The 18,201-nt window shown below is 47.0% G+C and overlaps 1 protein-coding gene across 23 annotated transcripts in view; it reads left to right on the forward strand.

The window, feature by feature from the left end:
• The window catches only part of MBNL1 (muscleblind like splicing regulator 1), a 113,227-nt gene that overhangs the window by 15,014 nt on the left and 80,012 nt on the right, over nt 1-18,201 (forward strand). For 3 of the 23 annotated variants that reach the window (XM_041126944.1, XM_041126946.1, XM_041126945.1), the window contains exons 2-3: nt 14,255-15,223; nt 15,393-15,539. The exons of 3 other annotated variants lie outside the window; for them this stretch is intronic. In XM_041126944.1, coding sequence (XP_040982878.1) covers nt 15,050-15,223; nt 15,393-15,539 — 321 coding nt within the window. In that variant the 5' untranslated portion in view covers nt 14,255-15,049. Of the gene's footprint in view, nt 1-1,118; nt 1,144-4,951; nt 4,973-13,939; nt 14,157-14,179; nt 15,224-15,392; nt 15,540-18,201 lie in introns of those variants that run through there. 17 more of the 23 variants (XM_041126948.1, XM_041126954.1, XM_041126950.1 and 14 more) reach the window with 16 other exon arrangements.

Genomic DNA, 18,201 nt, shown 5'->3' on the forward strand with positions numbered 1-18,201 from the left:
CGCTGCTGGCGAGAAGTCTCGGAGAGGAACAACTTCCAGCCCTTATTTGAGCACTGTCAGAAAGCGTGCAACTGCTGGTGTTGCTCTTAGGACCTTCTGCTTTTGGCAAATATGCCAAATACTTGTTTTCACAGAAAAATATTTTGGGACGTAAATATGCATGCTGTATATCGGTGGCTGAATTGGAATGAATTTCTGCACAATAGAAAGAAATAAGTACTAGCCAGGTTAAAATATGTCTAATTGTTTGACAGCTTGAAAACTGAGCTCTCACATAGCCCTCCATTGCTAGCCCAGCTGTACTGGACTCATTTTATCAATTCTTTCTTGGAATTTACAGGTGGCAGTTTAAACTTCTGCATAGTGTCCAGGTTTTCCTATTGGAAGCATACCTTACTGTCTGCCCCGAGGGAGACTGCTGCTGTAAAAGGAATTTTTTTTTTCCCTTACGTACTTGTCAGTAACATTACATTCAGAGTTAGTTCTTACAGAAGTGCGTCAGTCTTGCTTGCAGTGGCACAGAAAAAAATTAACAGAGCATGCACTGAATTTTCCCCTTATCTCAGTATACCACATTTTATGTATCTTGTAGTGAGATGTTTTGTTTCTACGGTTTCAGACTTCGTGTTTCAGAAGATTAATAGACTTAGCAGCTCTGTTTGCTAAGCTTAGCGATGATAACAATGTAATAAGTCATGAGACGGTCACAGATCATCTGGCAAGGAAAAATATGCCTTGGGCTTGAACTTGGAGCAGGTATTACTTGGAGAGAAAAGTAAAATGTCGAAAGCATTATAAATAATGTGTCCTGGCTTGGGTGGCTCTAAGTCCAGGTTTGCCCGAAGACCCTGCACAGGAGGCTCAGTTGACGGCATCTGCGTTCACCCTTTCTACGTACCCACAGATGAGAGACAGCGTTTTTAAAGTACATGTATGGTATTTAATGCAGCAAGTGCAGAGCACAGGATGGTTCCTCTGGCTGAGCTCGGCCGCAGGTGCCCCCGGTGCAGGATGGAGGAGCGGAGAGCAGCACGGTGCTGGACCCCGGGCTCCCGCGGCCCTTGCTGCCCGTGCCACGTGGAGCGGCTCCGCGCATTCCTGCGGTGCTGCTGGCTCCCGCGCAAGTGAGTCCGACTGCGAGCGGTGAGTAAGGACTTGGGAACCCAGAGCATGTTTGGGCTCTGGGCCCAATCCTGCTTCCAGAGAAGTTAATGGGAATTTTTCCTTCTAAAAAAGGGAGAGCGATCAGTGCTGCTCAGCTGGGTCCCGCGAGGCCCTCGGCGCTCCTCTCCTGGGAGTCCTTTAAGCCCAAGCTCCCCGCTTTGCGCAGGGAGGGATGGTCCACGGGCGCGTGGCCGAAGCCCACCGCGGGTCAGCCTGCAGCAGGGCACGCGGGATGGGGGTGTGCTCCCGAGACCGCTTCAGCTCTGGCGTTGCAGTGACGTTGCCTCCGCTGCAGTGACACCTACACAGCGTTCAAGGAGATAAGCTCTTGTTTTAAATTTAAGTAAATTGCTGTAGGAGAAAATGAAGTTTGCTGCATTAATTGGGTCTAGATATACCCGAGGTCTCGAGCCTTTAAACTGTGCTCCCCGCGGGCACCATGGAGGAGCGTGCAGGCTCCCGGAGCTCGCTGAACCAGGCAGATGTGTCAGGTTTTCCGAGCAGGTTGCCAAGCTGAAGGCAGCAGTAATTAGGCCTGGATTCACCATAGAAAAGACATGTCTCTGTGCGCGCAGGCGCCCGAGAGCCGGTGCTCCAACATCTGCCGAGTTTGCTTGCGGAGGTGCGGGTGGGATGGCGGCTGCTCTGGGGCTGGCTGTGCAGAACCACCCGCCCTTCCTCCTCCTCGCCGATCCCTGGGGGTCGGTGCTTGCCGTCCCAACTGACACTGGCTATTTCGGTGTTGCTTTTGCCATCTGGTTTCCATGGAGGAAAGCTCCTGTCAACTGCACATACTGATAAACACAGCATGATTTACTTGTGAGAAATAAACTCTAGTATTTTTTTCTGTGACTCTCTGAAGCTTGGAAAAAAAAAAAAAAAATCCAAACAAAAAATACTTCTTCCAGTGTTTGGAAGACTTTATTAGTGCCTGGGCAGCATTCTTGACTTTGTATGATCACTTCTGGTTTCTAGCGAAATCCTTTCCATATGTAATTTTTTACGGGAATCCTTCAGTGCTTGATGCATAGGCAAAACTGAAACTGACTTTGAGACTTCTTTCACAAGCAGTGAAAAACCAAAGGTAGTGAGTCCCTGATACTGATAATGTAACTATGTGCTTTTCAGCTTTTTGATGTGTAACAGTTAAAAGTGTTCTTCTGGGAGTGCAGGCACTTGCTGCTATGACTTAGCTTTGCAAACCACTTAGAAGAAAGTCCCTGGGAAAATATCTTGCATTTTACTGAGCTCCTGTATTTGTGTGCAAATATATTCCATAAATAAATCTTTCATGATGTGATTTTTTGTGAAAAGTAGACGCAGCTCTGTTCAATTCTTCTAGTTCAATACAGCTAATGGTGGCAACTGAAATATAAGAATTTGAACTGCTTTCACTCACTTTTCTGCATGACTGATAAAATTATTGCTTTGGGTTTGTTTGGTTTGTTTTCTACAAGTTCTAAGTATTCTGTCTTTAATCACCATTTTTATAAAAATTGCTTTTTCTTAAATCTTTTCAGAAGCTATTTTCCAAATATTCCATGTTTTTTGTATAAGACTAGAATTTTAAACTTTCATATTTGGTATTGTCCTGGTTTCGGCTGGGATAGAGCTAATTTTCTTTCTAGTAGCTGCTATAGTGCTATGTTTTGGCTTTAGGATGAGAATAATGTTGACAACACTCTGATGGTTTCAGTTTTAGCTAAGTAGTGTTTGTACTAAGTCAAGGATTTTTCAGCTTCTGATGCCCAGCCAGCGAGAAGGCTGGAGGGGCACAAGAAGTTGGGAGGGGACACAGCCAGGACAGCTGACCCAAACTGTCCAAAGGGGTATTCCATACCGTGTGATGTCATGCCCAGTATATAAACTGGGGGGAGTTGGTCCAGGGGGATCGCTGCTCGGGAGCTAACTGGGCATCGGTCAGCGAGTGGTGAGCAATTGCATTGTGCATCACTTGGTTTGTATATTCCAATCCTTTTATTATTGTAACTTTATTATTGTTATTATTATTTTCTTCCTTTCTGTCCTATTAAACTGTTCATATCTCAACCCACGAGTTTTACTTTTTTTATTTTCTCCGATTCCCCCATCCCACTGGGTGGGGGGGAAGCGAGTGAGCGGCTGCGTGGTGCTTAGTTGCTGGCTGGGGTTAAACCACGACAAGTATTTTTAAATGGCTTTTAGAGGTAAGGGTGAGAATACAAGTAAAACAAGCTTCTTCCAAAATTTCTTTCCTGTGTTGTTCAATTTGGGTAGCTTGCGCAGGTACATTAATGAAAAAGTGGACACATCGAGGAGAGCTCAAGTGGAGGATAGAGAGGAATCTTCCACGTGATAAATACTATGGGAAAGCAGGTAGACAGTGATGATAAATATTTTGGGTATTATGCAAGCTTCTACACTTGCCACGCAGTGCTGCGAGCATTAATTAGAATAGTGCTGTGGGGCTTGCAGGGGTCGGTGCGGGATCACTGAGGGTTCTCGTCCCTGGAGGTTGAGGAATGGCTCAGCTGTTGTGCTTGTGCGAGCTCCCCGAGCACACGGGCTCGCACCCTCGCCGTCTGCTTGGCGGGGGACCTCTGCTGCGGCTCTTGTCTAGAAAGAAAATAGACAAGGAGCTGCAGAACTAGCGCTTGGCGTGTGAGTGGCACCATTAGATGGGCTCGAGCACTTCTTTGTATTGGGTTTTTACATAGCGTCATTCTTCAAGCTGTTATTTTGGGTTCTTTAAGAAAGTTTAAAGTAACTCTGATAGCAGGGGTATAACCTGAGTGCTTTCAATACCTTTAAAAAATTGTCTAAAATTTTTGGTCCACATCTGTGGTCCTTTGACATGTTAACATTGGTATTTTTATTCTGTTGTAGTAGGCATTTGGGGGAAAGTGATTCATTTTTACGCTGCATGAATATATAGAGGCCATTTCTTCTGCAAGAAGAATTAATGGGAATTTGAAGGTTATGTGTTCTGTGATTTGGCACTGGTTGAGCATAGAAAAGCTTGCCTACAGAGTGAGCAAAAAGGACACAGCTCACTTCTTGCTCAGGAAGGAGACTGTACTGGAGACCAGAGGGTGAGCCTTGTGTGCGGGGCTCTGCTAGAGCGGTGGGAAATGCCGCTCCTTCGGCCTGACCTAAGCAGAACAGGCTGAGAGAGCGAGTCACAGGCAGGTGTTGTTGGTCCAAGAGTGATCCGGCAACTGTTACAACGTGAGACCACAGGGAATACGAGGATGCAACAGGATAACGAAGGGTCCGCATTCATTCTGCCTCAGAGATGTTCCTTGATTATTCTGTGGAAGATGGGAGCTCAGAAATAATTCAGATAGGTCAGCCATGCAACAGCCATAAATAAAAACTTGGCAAGGTAGTGGGTTATGACCTGATCCATAACCCAGAAACAAAAATTATTCAAGATCTGACTGACCAAGCTGGAAACCCCCTGTAGCTGCCATTTGTGATGATGCAGAAGGAGGTGCTGCCGTGCTCACTGCACCTTCTGCGCCAGGCTGCTGCTTGCTCTTTTTCTTTTTTTTAAAATACAAGTTTATTAAGCTCAGATGGTAACAGCCTGTGGGTGATCTCATGTGCCTTTGTGTGTTACACCAACGGTGTCTCCGAAGCCGTTTTTGCTTGGTGGCCCCAGGAACGCCCCAGGACCCCGTGCCGGCAGTGGCTGGGGTTTCTGCTGCCGCGCTCTCTGCAGGGCTGCAGGCGCGACAGCGTTGCAGCTCCTTCCCGTACGAGCACAGACCTTCTGGAAGGGCCTTCTGAGTGATGAGGTAACCAGAAACCTCTTTTTCATCCTCCCGTAAGTTCATCTTTATTACCCACAGCAAAAGGCTAAAAGCAAGAGAAAAGTTGTATGCAAGCATGTACTTAAGCAGCGTGACACCAGCTGGGTCATCTAGACATTGGGGAATTCATGAGCAAAGTGAGTGTTAGCAAAATTCATCAGCAAACCCAGCTCTTGAGCAAGGAGGGGAGGAAAGCTAGCCTTAAACCCTGTGTGCGGTGCACACACTGGGAGGGTGTCCCCATTAACTGCATCGCTGCCGTTTCACGGACTGGGAGCAGCCTTGCTCAGAAGTCCCTTCGTAGTTCACCTCCGTCAGTCGTGGCGGTTCTTCTGGGTGAGATTTTGTGCAGAAGAAACTGTTCCAAACGGGCCATTAGTGGGTTGTTTTTCGTGATTATTGTTAGCTGTGTAAATATCATGATTCAAGATGAACAAGGATAACAATAAATTATAGCAAATACTGATTAAAAAATGGTCTCAAAGACATTTTCACTTCTTTCCTAAAATAAAGCATAGTCATTCAGTTTTTGTTCCTTCTTTTTATTATAGTGACTAATTTGGAGCTTTTCCCTGACACCTGAAGTCATATGTATTTATTTAGCTTGGGTGAGATTGTTCACGATGCAAAATTAATTGCATCAGTAGGTGTTTCTGTGCTGCTGAGCACTGTATGTGTAGTGATCTCTGTTAAGTCAAGGAAAGCATCTCCTAAACTTGATTGGTTTTGCTGTATACTGAAGAATCATTTTGCTCTTACGTTAGTGCATAACAGTTATCTTGGGATACCTTGGATGGTGACAGAGCATAGAGAGTTAAAAACCCCATTCTCTACGATTTCGATTCTTTCATAAATAACGAAAAGAAATTATTTTAGATTCATTGTATTTTCTGATAAGCAGTACAAGCTTTTATTACGCTGGAAGGATATGACTGATAAATATAAATTAAATGTAAGGCCAGAATGTATTAAAAAAGAAAATACTCTGTTTTGGATTTGAGATTCTTTGAGAAACAGAAGGCTTTGAACTGAAACGCAGTTGGCTTTATCTCCTATCTTGCAGCAGATGCTGGAGTAGTTTTCCAGCGCTGTCGTTGCCTTGTGATTCATGTTAACATTAACAGGAGTCAGGCAGTTACACCCGCGCACTAAGCTGGCGTTGCCTCGCTGCTCTGGGTGTCCCCGGCATGGCAGTGCTGCGATTGTTGGAGACTGGGGTGATTTCGGAGGCGTGGGTCCCCCGGCCCTTTCTCGGAGGTGCTGTGCGGGGTGCTGCCTGGCCGTGCCGCGGTGCCGGCGCGACGGCTTGGTGCTGTCCGCGGCTCTCCTTCAGTCCCTGCCGCATCAGCGATCCCATCTTCACCCGTTCCCCTGTAATTTTCTCATTCTTGGAGAGAAGCATGTGATTGTCACAGCATTGCCACAGCTCGCCATTACCGAGCTGAAGTGACCAGGCCATCGAAACCTGAGTTCTAATTTTCTGTCGAAAGCGGAACTCTGTATAACGTCTTCCTCATTATCTGTACTCATGTCCCTTTTTGTTTGCCCTCAAGTCAGATGCAAGATGAAGCAATCCACGTAACTATAACTTCTGATTCGCCTCGCTAGGAGCATGCCCGTTTATGCAGCAGGCAGTTAGGGGTAAGGTGCCCCACACTGAATTTTGCTGAAGACGCCCCGGTCCTCCCCGGCAGGTCCTGCTGCGGTGGTGCGTCTCTCCGCAGGGTGAGCAGGGGTGCGTGGCGGTCCAGGGGAGTGGGACGGCGGGGTGTGACCCGAGTGGGATGACGTGCCGGCTCGGAACAGGTGACATGAGTGGCCTTTGCTGTTTCTGGTAATTTAAGTTCAGATTTAATCTCGCCGATTAATTTGACGTGTGCAAGGATGTGGTGGCTGTATCCAGGCTCCTAGTTCATAATTACTGACATAACAAAACGATCGTCATGTGAACGGGCAAGGACTTTGAAATCTAGAGTTTGGTGGCAGGGGCAAACGGGGAAGGGGGTGCCTGGACTGGGGCAGGTTAGTGAAGCTAAGCGGAGGAGCTTGCTGGCTGGAGCAAATACTGTTAGTGAGAAATCAATAATAATGTTAGTACTGACCATGTATATGCCATAATCCATCAGGTGCTCACCAGAGTGGTCTCTCAGGACTCATTTTACCCACTGCTGGGATCCATTTCTGGGGAAGGAAAAAGCCACCCTTTGCAACCAGGGCCACGTGGCAGCTGCTTTAGGAAGGGAAGTGAAAAATGATACAGCTGATGGTAAAAACTGGGAGCCCTTCTGGAGGTAATGTAGATTTAATTTAGAACCTTAGCAGTAATGAGGTGCTGTTATTTTTTCCCTTGCTATACAGTAGAGGTTAAGGCACCTGACCTGCAAGAAGCTAGGCTGGGTGTCCACTGCATCTCTTGTGAGTGAGAGCTCCTCAGGGTTACTTCTCCCTGAAACCTTCGGCATCAGCTGAATTTGATGTTGGAGGGAAGCAGTTGCTTCCCTTGCTGAGTCATGGGCATTGCTTTTTTCTGTAGTAGTTGTTATCACGGATGATGCTAATAATCATGTTTCATATATATATAACATTTTATATATATATATCTATATATATCTATATACACACACGTACAGTTAGAAATCACCTGTCAATATGGGAGTGTTTTTCAGTGATGTGTAGCTATCTTTTTTGCCACCGTTACAAGTACCTCCCAGTTTTGAATCTCAGTTGTGGGACTCATCCTGAGGTTTGCCATGTGGCTGTGTTCTTGAGGAAAGCACCCAAAACCTGCCGCATGTACGGCGGACTTTGTTAACGTTTGGCTGCATAATCGACAGGCACCTCCAGCCTGCTCCCACTGAAACAAGCAGGAGAAGTAACAAGAATTATAGTCAGATGTGTGCGTGATGCAGGAGAGAGTAGGAAACATTTTGCAGGTGAAATGTGCCTTTCTGGTGGCAGGGGACAGTGTGGGGCGAACGATTCGGAGTGACTGACCGGCCGGGTCAGCCCAGCTCGCACACCCTGTGCTGCCCCAGACAAGGCGCTGGGTTTGCGGGAGGCTGATGCTGGTGTGATGCCATTGACGTCGGTCATCTCGCTCCTCTCCGGCATCACTTGGCTTATGTACGTTTGCAGTTAATCAGACAAAATGTCTTTAATGTGCAAGAGTCTGATTAATAAATAGCTCTGTACTTTTTAGAAGGGTGCATGGTTGTTTAGTAATGGCCTCTGAAATGTCTTTGTATGGAAACTCAGTATTTAAAATGCATATTCATTAGAAAAAGCACATAAGACTGATTTTAATAAAAGAGCTTCTGGTTATTTCAATTCAGTTTGTTTTCTTTTTTAGAAGAATTACTTCTCGGAGTTTTAAGTTAAATCACTAGATTACTGTTATTTTTAAAGATAAACAACAACTTTTTAGACTTGCTTGGGAAATGTCACTTCTTTTACGATTGAAAATCCCCTATGTCAGGATGATACAGAACTTCCTATTCCTAAAATATATTATGTAAATGTTACGGTAAAGGAATTACAGTATGGATATGTTTTTACTACCAGAAACAGTATTTGCAACTTCGGTGGTGTGGATGGATATGTTTATGCTTTGTAATACATAAATCAATGGCAAAATGGATTAAATGCAGGGTAGTCCTTCCTGCCATTTTCTGTCTCTGGCTTACAAGTTGAAAGAGCAGAATAATAGCTAGTATACACATTTCCTAGTCTAGAGACAGACACTGACCTTTCCCTATCTTAGTTTATAAATACCCATCCATCTAGTGCTGTCAGATAATGTGAATTCTGCATGTCTCTGAAGTCCCAAATTTTGTAAAGGAATTGATATATACCACAGGTTATAAAAAAAGAAAAATTTCAGCAGGCATATTTCTTGACTTTGCAGGTTTTTTTAATTACAGTAATAGCGGTTAATTCATAACAGTCTACTCTTTAAAGGAAAGAAGGTTTATGGAATTTGCCATATAACTTTCTGACTTGAAAATAGCGTTACTCTAATTAATCTAAAGTAAGAAAGGATTGGGCTATGGGATTTGTACGTCCGTGCCATTACGCTGTTGCTAGGATTTGGTTCACAGTTTGATTAGGGACGTAACTCTTGGAGAACTGATTTCAAGGAAATACCTTATTTCTGCAGTAACGTGTGCGCAATTGGGGGCGCTTACTTTATGACATGTTGCCTCTTTTTTCGTTATTTATCCAGTTTTCCTGAACGGAGTACACTTGGGATGTGTTAAATTCAGGTGTAATGTCACAGTTAGGTGTTTCTGCTGAAACAGTTTCAGAAACTGTGAAATATACTCAAGATAAAAACACATCTGATGAGGATCTGCCTAAGAAGCCCACTGAAGTCAGTGGGAGGTTGCACTGCCTTCCTAAGCAACTCTGTCAGAGCTAAAACAGTACAGAAATAACCTTTAAAACACTACTACTAGTACTACTACTACTAAAACTATGTATATTATGCAAAATATCTAGGTCATAGAAATAGTGTTGGCAGTTTTTTTACAAATCCGGTGTGGGACTTGCTTAGTAGTTCAATGCTAATATGTGCTTGTAGTTTTACCAAGCTCTGTTTATGCCACAAATTGCTGGGCTGTGGGGGGCTGTGAAGGACGTCTCCAATGGCACAGTATCCGGGCATTCCCACTTCAGAGCTGGCTATTCTGTGCTGCTGCCTTTGCACTCTGCTTTTTCTTGATACATGTGAAAGTACAAAATTGAGAGAGGGGTCTTTTTGCTTTTACGTGTTGTCGTATGGGTGTAGTGAGTACAGTTCCTACAGAGCTGGAGTACAAGACCAATTTGGTTTGTTCAGCAGTAGTTGACTAAAGAATATTTTTCTTTAACCAATCCTTCAGTTATGTGGCCAAGATGTTAATTAGCTCATTGTTTCTGCTTAATTTTGTGACGGCACTATAATTATATCCCTCAGTTGTGCCATGAAGTAATTGCTGTAGCTTTTCCAAATTTTATGTTGAGATGTGTTATTGGTAAACTTTGAATTTGGCAGAGGTGTTTTGAAAATACTGTAAGGCAGTCAGTAATTTTTTTGTTTCTTTATTTAAAAGACAGCCATTTGGCAATTTCAAGCTTTGAGACTGTACTGTCAATGTAAATAGAATATTGATTTTATTCCATTTCCTATCTCATTAGAGTCATTGTCATGAGGATGGATTCATGTTGTGTAATTATCTGTTCTTGCTGACAGTTCTCATGTCATTGAGACTGGTGTTTCCAGCTTCCACTTTCTCCGAGCATAAAAATAGCATTCTTCACTGCCATGTTCTTCTTTAGTGTCGTAGCTTTTTGCCTGTCCAGCTTTATACATCTTTCTTTCTGAGAATTGTGTGTGAATTGAGATAGAGAAAACAGGAACGTCCAGCAAACCCGGTTACAGGAAGAGTGAAAACAATGGCTCCTTGGGAACAGTTCCCGGTGCAGTGAGACACTCCTGTTCAGATACCTTATTTTTGTGTCAAAGACTGTAACGAGGAGGAAAAACGTATCATTTACTTGGCTGTACAACATTTCTTTATAGCAGTAACGGGAAGTAATAAAAATTGAACATACTTAATCAGCACTGAGAAACCATAATCACATGGTCCTTTCTGTGTTAGTTTTACTTTCTTGGGCATTTTCAGATAACCTTTCCATTGATTTGTGAAGCTGTTACTTAATCATTTTCATTGACCCAGCTCGGCAGACAACTAAGTCATCTCTCTTGCCCTCTTAAGGAATGACTTCTCAGTGTTATTTCTCTCTTTTGTCTTCTCTGAGAATCACTTTTTAATTTGCTTTTCGGTCTTTTCAGTTTCATTTTCCTTGTATTCTCAATAATCAGTGAAGGCAAGGCTATGCTTTGTCCAAACCAGTGTTGCAGCAGTCCCACGATAAGTAGCAAATACTTTCAAATTTCAAAAGGTGAACTTCAAAAACCAGCTGTGGATTAAGAACAGCCTTTAGTACTGAATGGCCTACTAGTGGAGTCTGGAAACTGTCAGCCCCCAAATAAATTTTAATTTAATTTAAAAAAGAAAAATAATAAAAATCAACTCAACCCCTTTCCTGTCCTGTCACTATGGTTCCTCCCTCTGGATTTCTTGCAGCCTTTCCCAGCTTATCAGAGAGAGCCCAAAGAGAGACATCACACACATCTGCTGGGTTTTTTTGCAGACAGTATCCTTTAGTATTTGAGGCTTATTGGGGACTCTTTATTGACTTAGAATATCATGAGAGAATTTCAAAGCAAGGGGAAAATAGTTTATGCAGGTAAAAAAATTATAATTCTATGCTAATATCTTCCTTTATTTAGTGGAGATATTGAAGATATGCCTCTGGTCTGGAGTCAGTCTTTATTTTTGCTAGAAGGCTATTTTTAAAGCTGACATTTCTGGCTATGTTTTCAGGTAGATAACAAATTCTGACAAAACAATTTTTCTTCAGGTAGCTGTAGAGACAAAATATACATCTAGCATTTCTTCACATTCAGAAGATTTACCTCGGAGGCAGCACAGCTCCTCGGAGTATTACTTTTTTTTTGTAGCTGGCAGCCTGAAGAATGAAGGGTGAAATTCAGCCTTGTTTAATGCAGTTACAGATATGTCACTGACCTCAACAGGAGCAGGATTTTGCTGCGAGTAAGTGGCTAGTCCAACTCCAAAATTATAAAGCTAGGAATAAAGCATAGCTTCCTGAGTTTTACCAGGAAGATTACTCCTTTCACTACATGTGAGCACAAAAGATACTTTTCATCTGTTTTCATTTTGTATGTTGCCTTCATGCTGTCTTTCTTTCCTTGTTAGGGGTGACTACTCTTGTAATGAGAGTGAAATTAAGTATCTTGTTTTGAAAATGTGGCCTTTAACTTGCTTTGGCTTTAGCATGTAAAATATATCAATTGCTGCTCTAACTCGTCTTGGTGTTTGGAAAAATCAATGCTTGGTATGGATTGTATACCAAACTGACTAACAAGAGAAAATCCCTGCTTAGAGCTGTTTCACAGCTTTGTTTTAGAGCTCTTACTGCCTGCATTGGCATCACCCTCTCCTGAGGGTCTCATGGGGAATAAATGTTCATAACAAAATAACACTCAAAACTCATTGTTTTGTGCTGTGCAAGAGTGATGGTGGGAGGAAGCGGGTACATCTATTAGCTCTATCTGTGGAGGACAGGGTGAGTTGCAGTACACCTTGGCTGGAGGCCAGGTGATGCGTTTTAGGCTTCTGAAAGCTCTCTGACGTGAAGGGCAGTCCCACACGGGGCGGCTGGGGATGCCTGGAGCCCGTCCCACCGGGGCGCCCGGGTGGGCCTACTGGCATGCGACCGTGGGCAGGCGGCATCGTCGGGTCCCGGCATGCTGTTCCGCACTTTCAAATCTCGTGGTGCTAACCTGTCATGGCTGGGCAGCCTGGCACGGGTGGGAGAACCAAACTTGTTTGCCTGAGCACTTGTTGGGGAACAAGTTTCCAAGACCCAAGTCTCTGCTGTATCCCCAAGTGCTGATCAGTAGTGACTGCTGACACGGGATGACTTTGACTTTGGAGTTTTTTAGGCAGTTCAAGCAAATGAGTATCTATGTTTACCAAGACGACACCTGGCTGTTAACTTGTGCTTGCAAGTAATTATGCACGGTTGTTTGTCTCCTGCTAGCAGGGATTAAAAATGTGGGCATGATTAGAAGCGTCCTTCCTGGCAAGGAAACCACAGTGCCTGTTATAATCTTGTTAGCTGTATTAGGTGTGCTTTACTTCTCCTGGAGTTTGTTCTTCTAATCACTTAGTCCCTGGAAAAAGGTGCTTTGTAGATTTTCGTCGTGTACTGGGTTGCATCCACGCTGACCAGCATCACTTCCCAAGATGCGTTTCTGATGGCAGTGTCGGTGAGGCTGCTTTGGGGGTGGTGGGAGACACGAAGGTTACGGAGCAGTGTCTTTAGAAAGACAGGGATGGGAACAGCCTTCCCCCCGAACGCGGGTGGGATGCTGCTGGGGGTTGCGGTGCTGGCAGGAGAAGTCCCGCGGTCGGTGTTGCCCGTGGGCTCCAGTAGGCACTGCCGTGGTGCCCCTCTGCTCTGTGCTCCAGGCTGCTCTTTTGGGATCTCCGTCCGGGCTGGGACAAGAGTTATTTATTTATAGATACTATATTTATTGTAGCGTTATATTTACGTGTGGCACCAGGCTTCTGTGGCAAAGCTGCGCACGGGAAACTCGTCTCGAAGAAGCACCGCTCCACCTTGGCATCTGAGGGGAAAAGGTTTACCCTCTCGTTTCTAGATGTTAAACGCCTGGGTGTTTGGTTGGGTTTTTTTTGGTTTTGTTTTTTTTTTGATTTTTTTTTTTTAAGTGGTGATGTTTATCACGAAGCCGGTAGTTCACCTGCAGCCTGTTAACGGGAGAGAACAGACGGAGCGCCGAGCGATCCGTCTCCTCGGGAGGGGGCAGCCGCACGTGCGCAGGCCCGTTATTTCCCGAGCTCTTCGGTGAGCACGGGCGCAGGGCAGCGTGCGGTGACCCCGCAACGACGGCGGGTGAGGGACTGGGGTTCTGCGCGGGCGGCGGCGCCGGGGCCGAGCGGGTCCCCCCGTCCCGTCCCGTCCCGTCCCGCCAAGGGGCGCCGAGCCGGCTCCGTCCCTCGGCAAGTACCGACGCCCGCCGGAGCGGAGGGGTCGCGCCGGCCGTGCCGCTGCCCGGCCCCGGCCGGTAACCGCCGCACCTCGGAGGGGGCTCCGGTGAGGGGAGCCCGTACCTGCGGGCCGCGGCGTGCGTGTGTGTGTGGGAGGGGGCGGCTTGGGGGGGCTCGGCGGGGCGGCGCGGCGGCGGCGCAGGCGGGCGGGTCGGTCAGCGGACGGTACCATTCCCCGCGCCGCGCGTGGGCGCTGCTGCGGCGGCACCGCCGCCGCCGCCGCCATGGTCCGTCCCCCTCGCTGCATGTCGGGTAGAGCCCGGGCCCACACGCTCGTCCTCCGGCGGCCGGGCGAGCCCCGTCGGGCGGGCGCGCTCGGCGCCCGGGGCAGCGCAGCCAGCGTCTGACAGGCGCGACCTTTCATAAGACGGCCCCCGCCATTGGCTTCCTGCCCGGGAATATCGCTGCAACGCTATCTGCGATTGGCTCGCTCCCGATCATGCCTGGCTCCGCACGGGGAAGCGGCCCCTCTCCTCGCAGCCCGGCGGCGGCTGGCGTGAGTGCCCTGCGCGGGGCGGCGGCGGCGGCGGCGGCTCCGCGGGACACCCCCGAAATGCCGCCCGGTGAATTGTAACGTGTCTCTTCTCTCTACAGGTTGGTACTAAGAAGTGCCTTTCCTGACGTCTCTGCTGCTTGGGACCGCTTCTAGAGCAGCCGCTGCTTTTTGCCTTGCTTGCTGCCAGCTAGACTGCGACGACAGCGCATCCGCCCGCCACCTCTAGCCAGACACCCCCGCTGCCACCCAAAACCGAGAGAAAGGCGCTGTCGGGCCTTGCCGTAGGCTGCTTTACTGTAAAAATAAAAGTTTGCTGAGAAGGTCAGATATCTTCTGCCCGAAAATCGAGGAGAGGAGGAGGAGGAGGAAAAAAAAAAAAAAAAAAAAAATCCAGTCTCGATCGTTGCTCTAAACTGCTGCATCTGTCTATGCCAAACTAATCGATACCGATTGCACCACCAAACCCCGCTGCAAATTCAGCTGCGTGGAGAGATTACCTTTCAGACAACTTTACTGAAAGCGGCTTGGAAATCCCGTGTCAGAGGGTCTGCCACGTTTTCATGCTTGCATTGTGGGCTCCGGTTGGCACCCAGGATGGGTTACTGAGCGCACGAGGCTAGTCCCGGGCCACACTTTTTAACGTTCACCTTGCTGGTTAATCCTAGCGTTTCTCTGAGTACGAAACCTCTGTCGATTAACAGTGTCGCACTGTGAACTCCCGGTGGCACATCTTTTCCTTGAGATTGCGGCCACCCGCTTTTACACGTACTTTTAATAGGGAGCGGGGGAAAAAAAGTATTCTGGAGGTGGCGCTTTCATCATTTCCAGTTTATCAGTTCAGCTACTCGTTTGTCTGTTTTATTGGAAATTTTAACTACCTGTAAAATCTAAAGATGGCTGTTAGTGTCACACCGATTCGGGACACAAAATGGCTAACGCTGGAAGTGTGTAGGGAGTTCCAAAGGGGGACTTGCTCACGACCAGACACGGAATGTAAATTTGCACACCCATCGAAAAGCTGCCAAGTTGAAAACGGACGTGTAATCGCCTGCTTTGATTCATTGAAAGTGAGTAAATATTATATTATTTTCAAGGATGTACGGTTAACGAAAGAACCAGTTGTAGCCAGAGAAACCCTGCAGCCTGAAAGGGAGCATTCGCTGGCTGCCAGCAGTGGGATGTTTTGATGCTTTTATTTTGTTGATGCTTGTTGATTTGTTTTGCTGTTTTCCTCAGGGGAAGGATAGCAGGAATGAAGGGAAAATACGCCTGGCAGGGCTCAGATCATCCGGTATGGCTACGGTGATTGGTTCTTTGCCTCCAAATTATTCTCTGCCTTTAGCTGGCATAAAGGGCACTTCACGTAGAAACAGCAAAGTCACTGTAAGGATTCTTTGTTTTTAATAGCACAAACCACGTAAGCAATATGAGGATTTGTTTCCATCTCGTAACTACCAGCGGGTGGTTGGTGTCTCTGGACAGCTGATGGTGAATCTTAGAGGAGTGTTTTTCTCCCTAGGTTATTTGGGTGTCTGTGAGCACCCTGCTTGTATTTCTGTATTTGGGACTGCTGTGGTTGTCCTGTCTTTTTCACAAATGCACTTGCTTAAGGGAAGGACGATGCTTAGCAGAAGGCAGGGTGCCTCTAGACATGCAAGCAGGGCTGTAGCAGAGAGGGTACAGCCTCACTGTGATTTTTAGGAGGCATATCAGAGTTAGGCACTGTAAATGCATGGCTGCTGTTTTACTGTAGCTGTAGTTTCAGTAATAGGCGTTAAACGTGTGGAACCTAGCGCCTTCCCTTCACTTTTTGTGAATTAAATAATCTTAACATTTAAAATACTCACCCCACAAAGAGAGCAGAATTAATTCAGTAGAGTCATTAAAAAAAAATCAAAAGTTGGGATAAAGAAATATGCCTGTCACATTTTCTGCAGTGTAATTTTTGTCTTCTTGGGACCAATCCCGGGAAGTGGAGCAGAGCCTGAGTGCGTGGAGTTGGCTCATGGCAGAGACGTGCTCTGGGGAGGGAGTTGTAGCTGTAACCAGCTACTGCAGGTTGCTTGTGCAGCCAGGCCCCGATCGCAGCGGGAGCTGGGCAGGAAGTGGGTTTATAGCGGTTTTATATAAATCCTGCAACGTTCCTGAGTTTAAAAATGTGTCTCGTCTCAGGTCGGGGTAGAGGGTGAACCTTTACAATGCTCATGGGTCCAAAATACCCAGCCCCACCACCCCCAGCCCTGTTTTAACTTACGGCAATGGAAATGTTTTTGTTTCTGTGTTGTTCAAATTAATTTTAAAATTATAGTGATTAAAATGCATGGCGGGGGGGGGGGGGAAACTAGTTTTAAAAGGGGGAAATAAAATGTTTCTAAGCATTAAAAAAACGTTGGAGTTAGGAGCGGTGCCAGGGGCCCCCAGTGCCGACGGGGAGTCCCGGTCCCGAGGCATCGCCCTCGGCGGAGGATCGGCCCAGCGCCTCTGCCCGCCGCGGCAGCGAGCCCGCCTGGCGCTTCCTCTTCGCGGCGAGGCATGGCGTAGCGCGGCGAGGCATGGCACAGCGCGGCGAGGCATGGCACGGGCCGGCCGCCGCCGCGAGGACGCTGCACCGCGGGCGCTGCTGGGGCCGCCCCGCCAGCGTGTCGTCGTCGGCTGCGCGGCCTGACGCGGCGGGGACGGCGGCATACCTGCCGGAAACGCGGGTCTGGCCTCGGAGACGTGAACCTGCCTCTGCGTGAGAGTGAAGGTGTAGTGCTGGTAAAACAGTACCGGCGGTATCGCCCGGGTTAATTTCCCACCGAACTGCCGTTGGGTCGCATGGCGCGCTGCGGTCGCAGCGGCTTTACCCCGCCGGCCTTGCGCTTTTCAGAGCGAGGATCCGACCGGCAAGGTTGGAACGAGACACCAGAGTCAATTGGACGTGAATCTCCGTCGCTATGGGAGGCATCACCTGAGTTCGCTGTACGTCCCCTCAGAGTTCCGACGTCCGTGGTCATTGGAAGTGCCTTAAAACCTCGGTGCTGGACGAGGAGGCCAGCGGCGCTGGAGCCGGAGCGGCAGCGTGGGCTTGTGTCTGGATGAGAGGCAAAGCGGGGGCTGGCCAGCCATCCCCGTCCCTGGTGGCATGGCTGGCTCTTCTGTTGCCATCGGCAGGGCCCTTCCGTTTCCTTTTGTAATGAAGGAGATAATTATCACCTTTCTAAAGAGCTGCAAGGTCCGTGGATAATAACTGTAGGGAACGTTACAGCATTATTACATTGCTTCAAAATACAACAGAGTGGAACAGAGTCTTCTGCTGCCCATGTAAAGTCAACGCAGTAGCCGAGTTGTAAGCTGGGAAGGAATCTGCTGTTTAAAAATACACAGCTTACCAGATGTGTTTACTTGTGTTGATGCTAAAAGGTTTAGTTGTGGCTGAGGTGCTGTGTGCTGGAGAGGCTCCGGGGGATCCGGCGGACCCCCTCGCTGCAGCCGGGGGAGCAGGGCCGGGTCGCATTGCTGCCGCTGCCGGAGCCAGGAATGCTGCTCGCTGCCGGAGCGCGGTGCTGCAACGTGGGCCTTACGCGGCCGTTTGTCAGTGGGCTCCTGAGCTCTTTTTGGGTTTTTTTCCTTTTTTTTTTTTTTTTTTAGTTAAATAGCTTGTGTAATATATGAAAATACCTTTGGTAAAGAGAAAATGGGATATATCCCTCCAGTGAATTCCCTGTCCAATCCACAGAGCAGAAAAGCAGTTGCTCAGTTTTGGTTTTGTTTCAGATCTTTGTCAATTTTTGTGTGGGCTAAGCTAAACAAGTTACTTTGTTACAGTTTCTGCAATATGACAAACTTTAGGTGTTCTGCAAAAACAATTTAGGGACATGTAATACCAGATTTGTCTAGACCCTCTAAGGTCAGTTAATAGTTTACCAAAGAAAGGAGGAAAAAAAAAGATTTTTGGTTAGGACATTCAAAAGTAATTTTTAATATTTCAGTAACTCAGTGTGGATGTAATGTCCTTGCTCTTTGCTAAAATAGCAGTACACCTAAAAATTGACCTTATTATTAA

This window comes from Aquila chrysaetos, chromosome 10, assembly GCF_900496995.4.
Source record: "Aquila chrysaetos chrysaetos chromosome 10, bAquChr1.4, whole genome shotgun sequence".
Lineage (NCBI taxonomy): Eukaryota > Metazoa > Chordata > Aves > Accipitriformes > Accipitridae > Aquila > Aquila chrysaetos.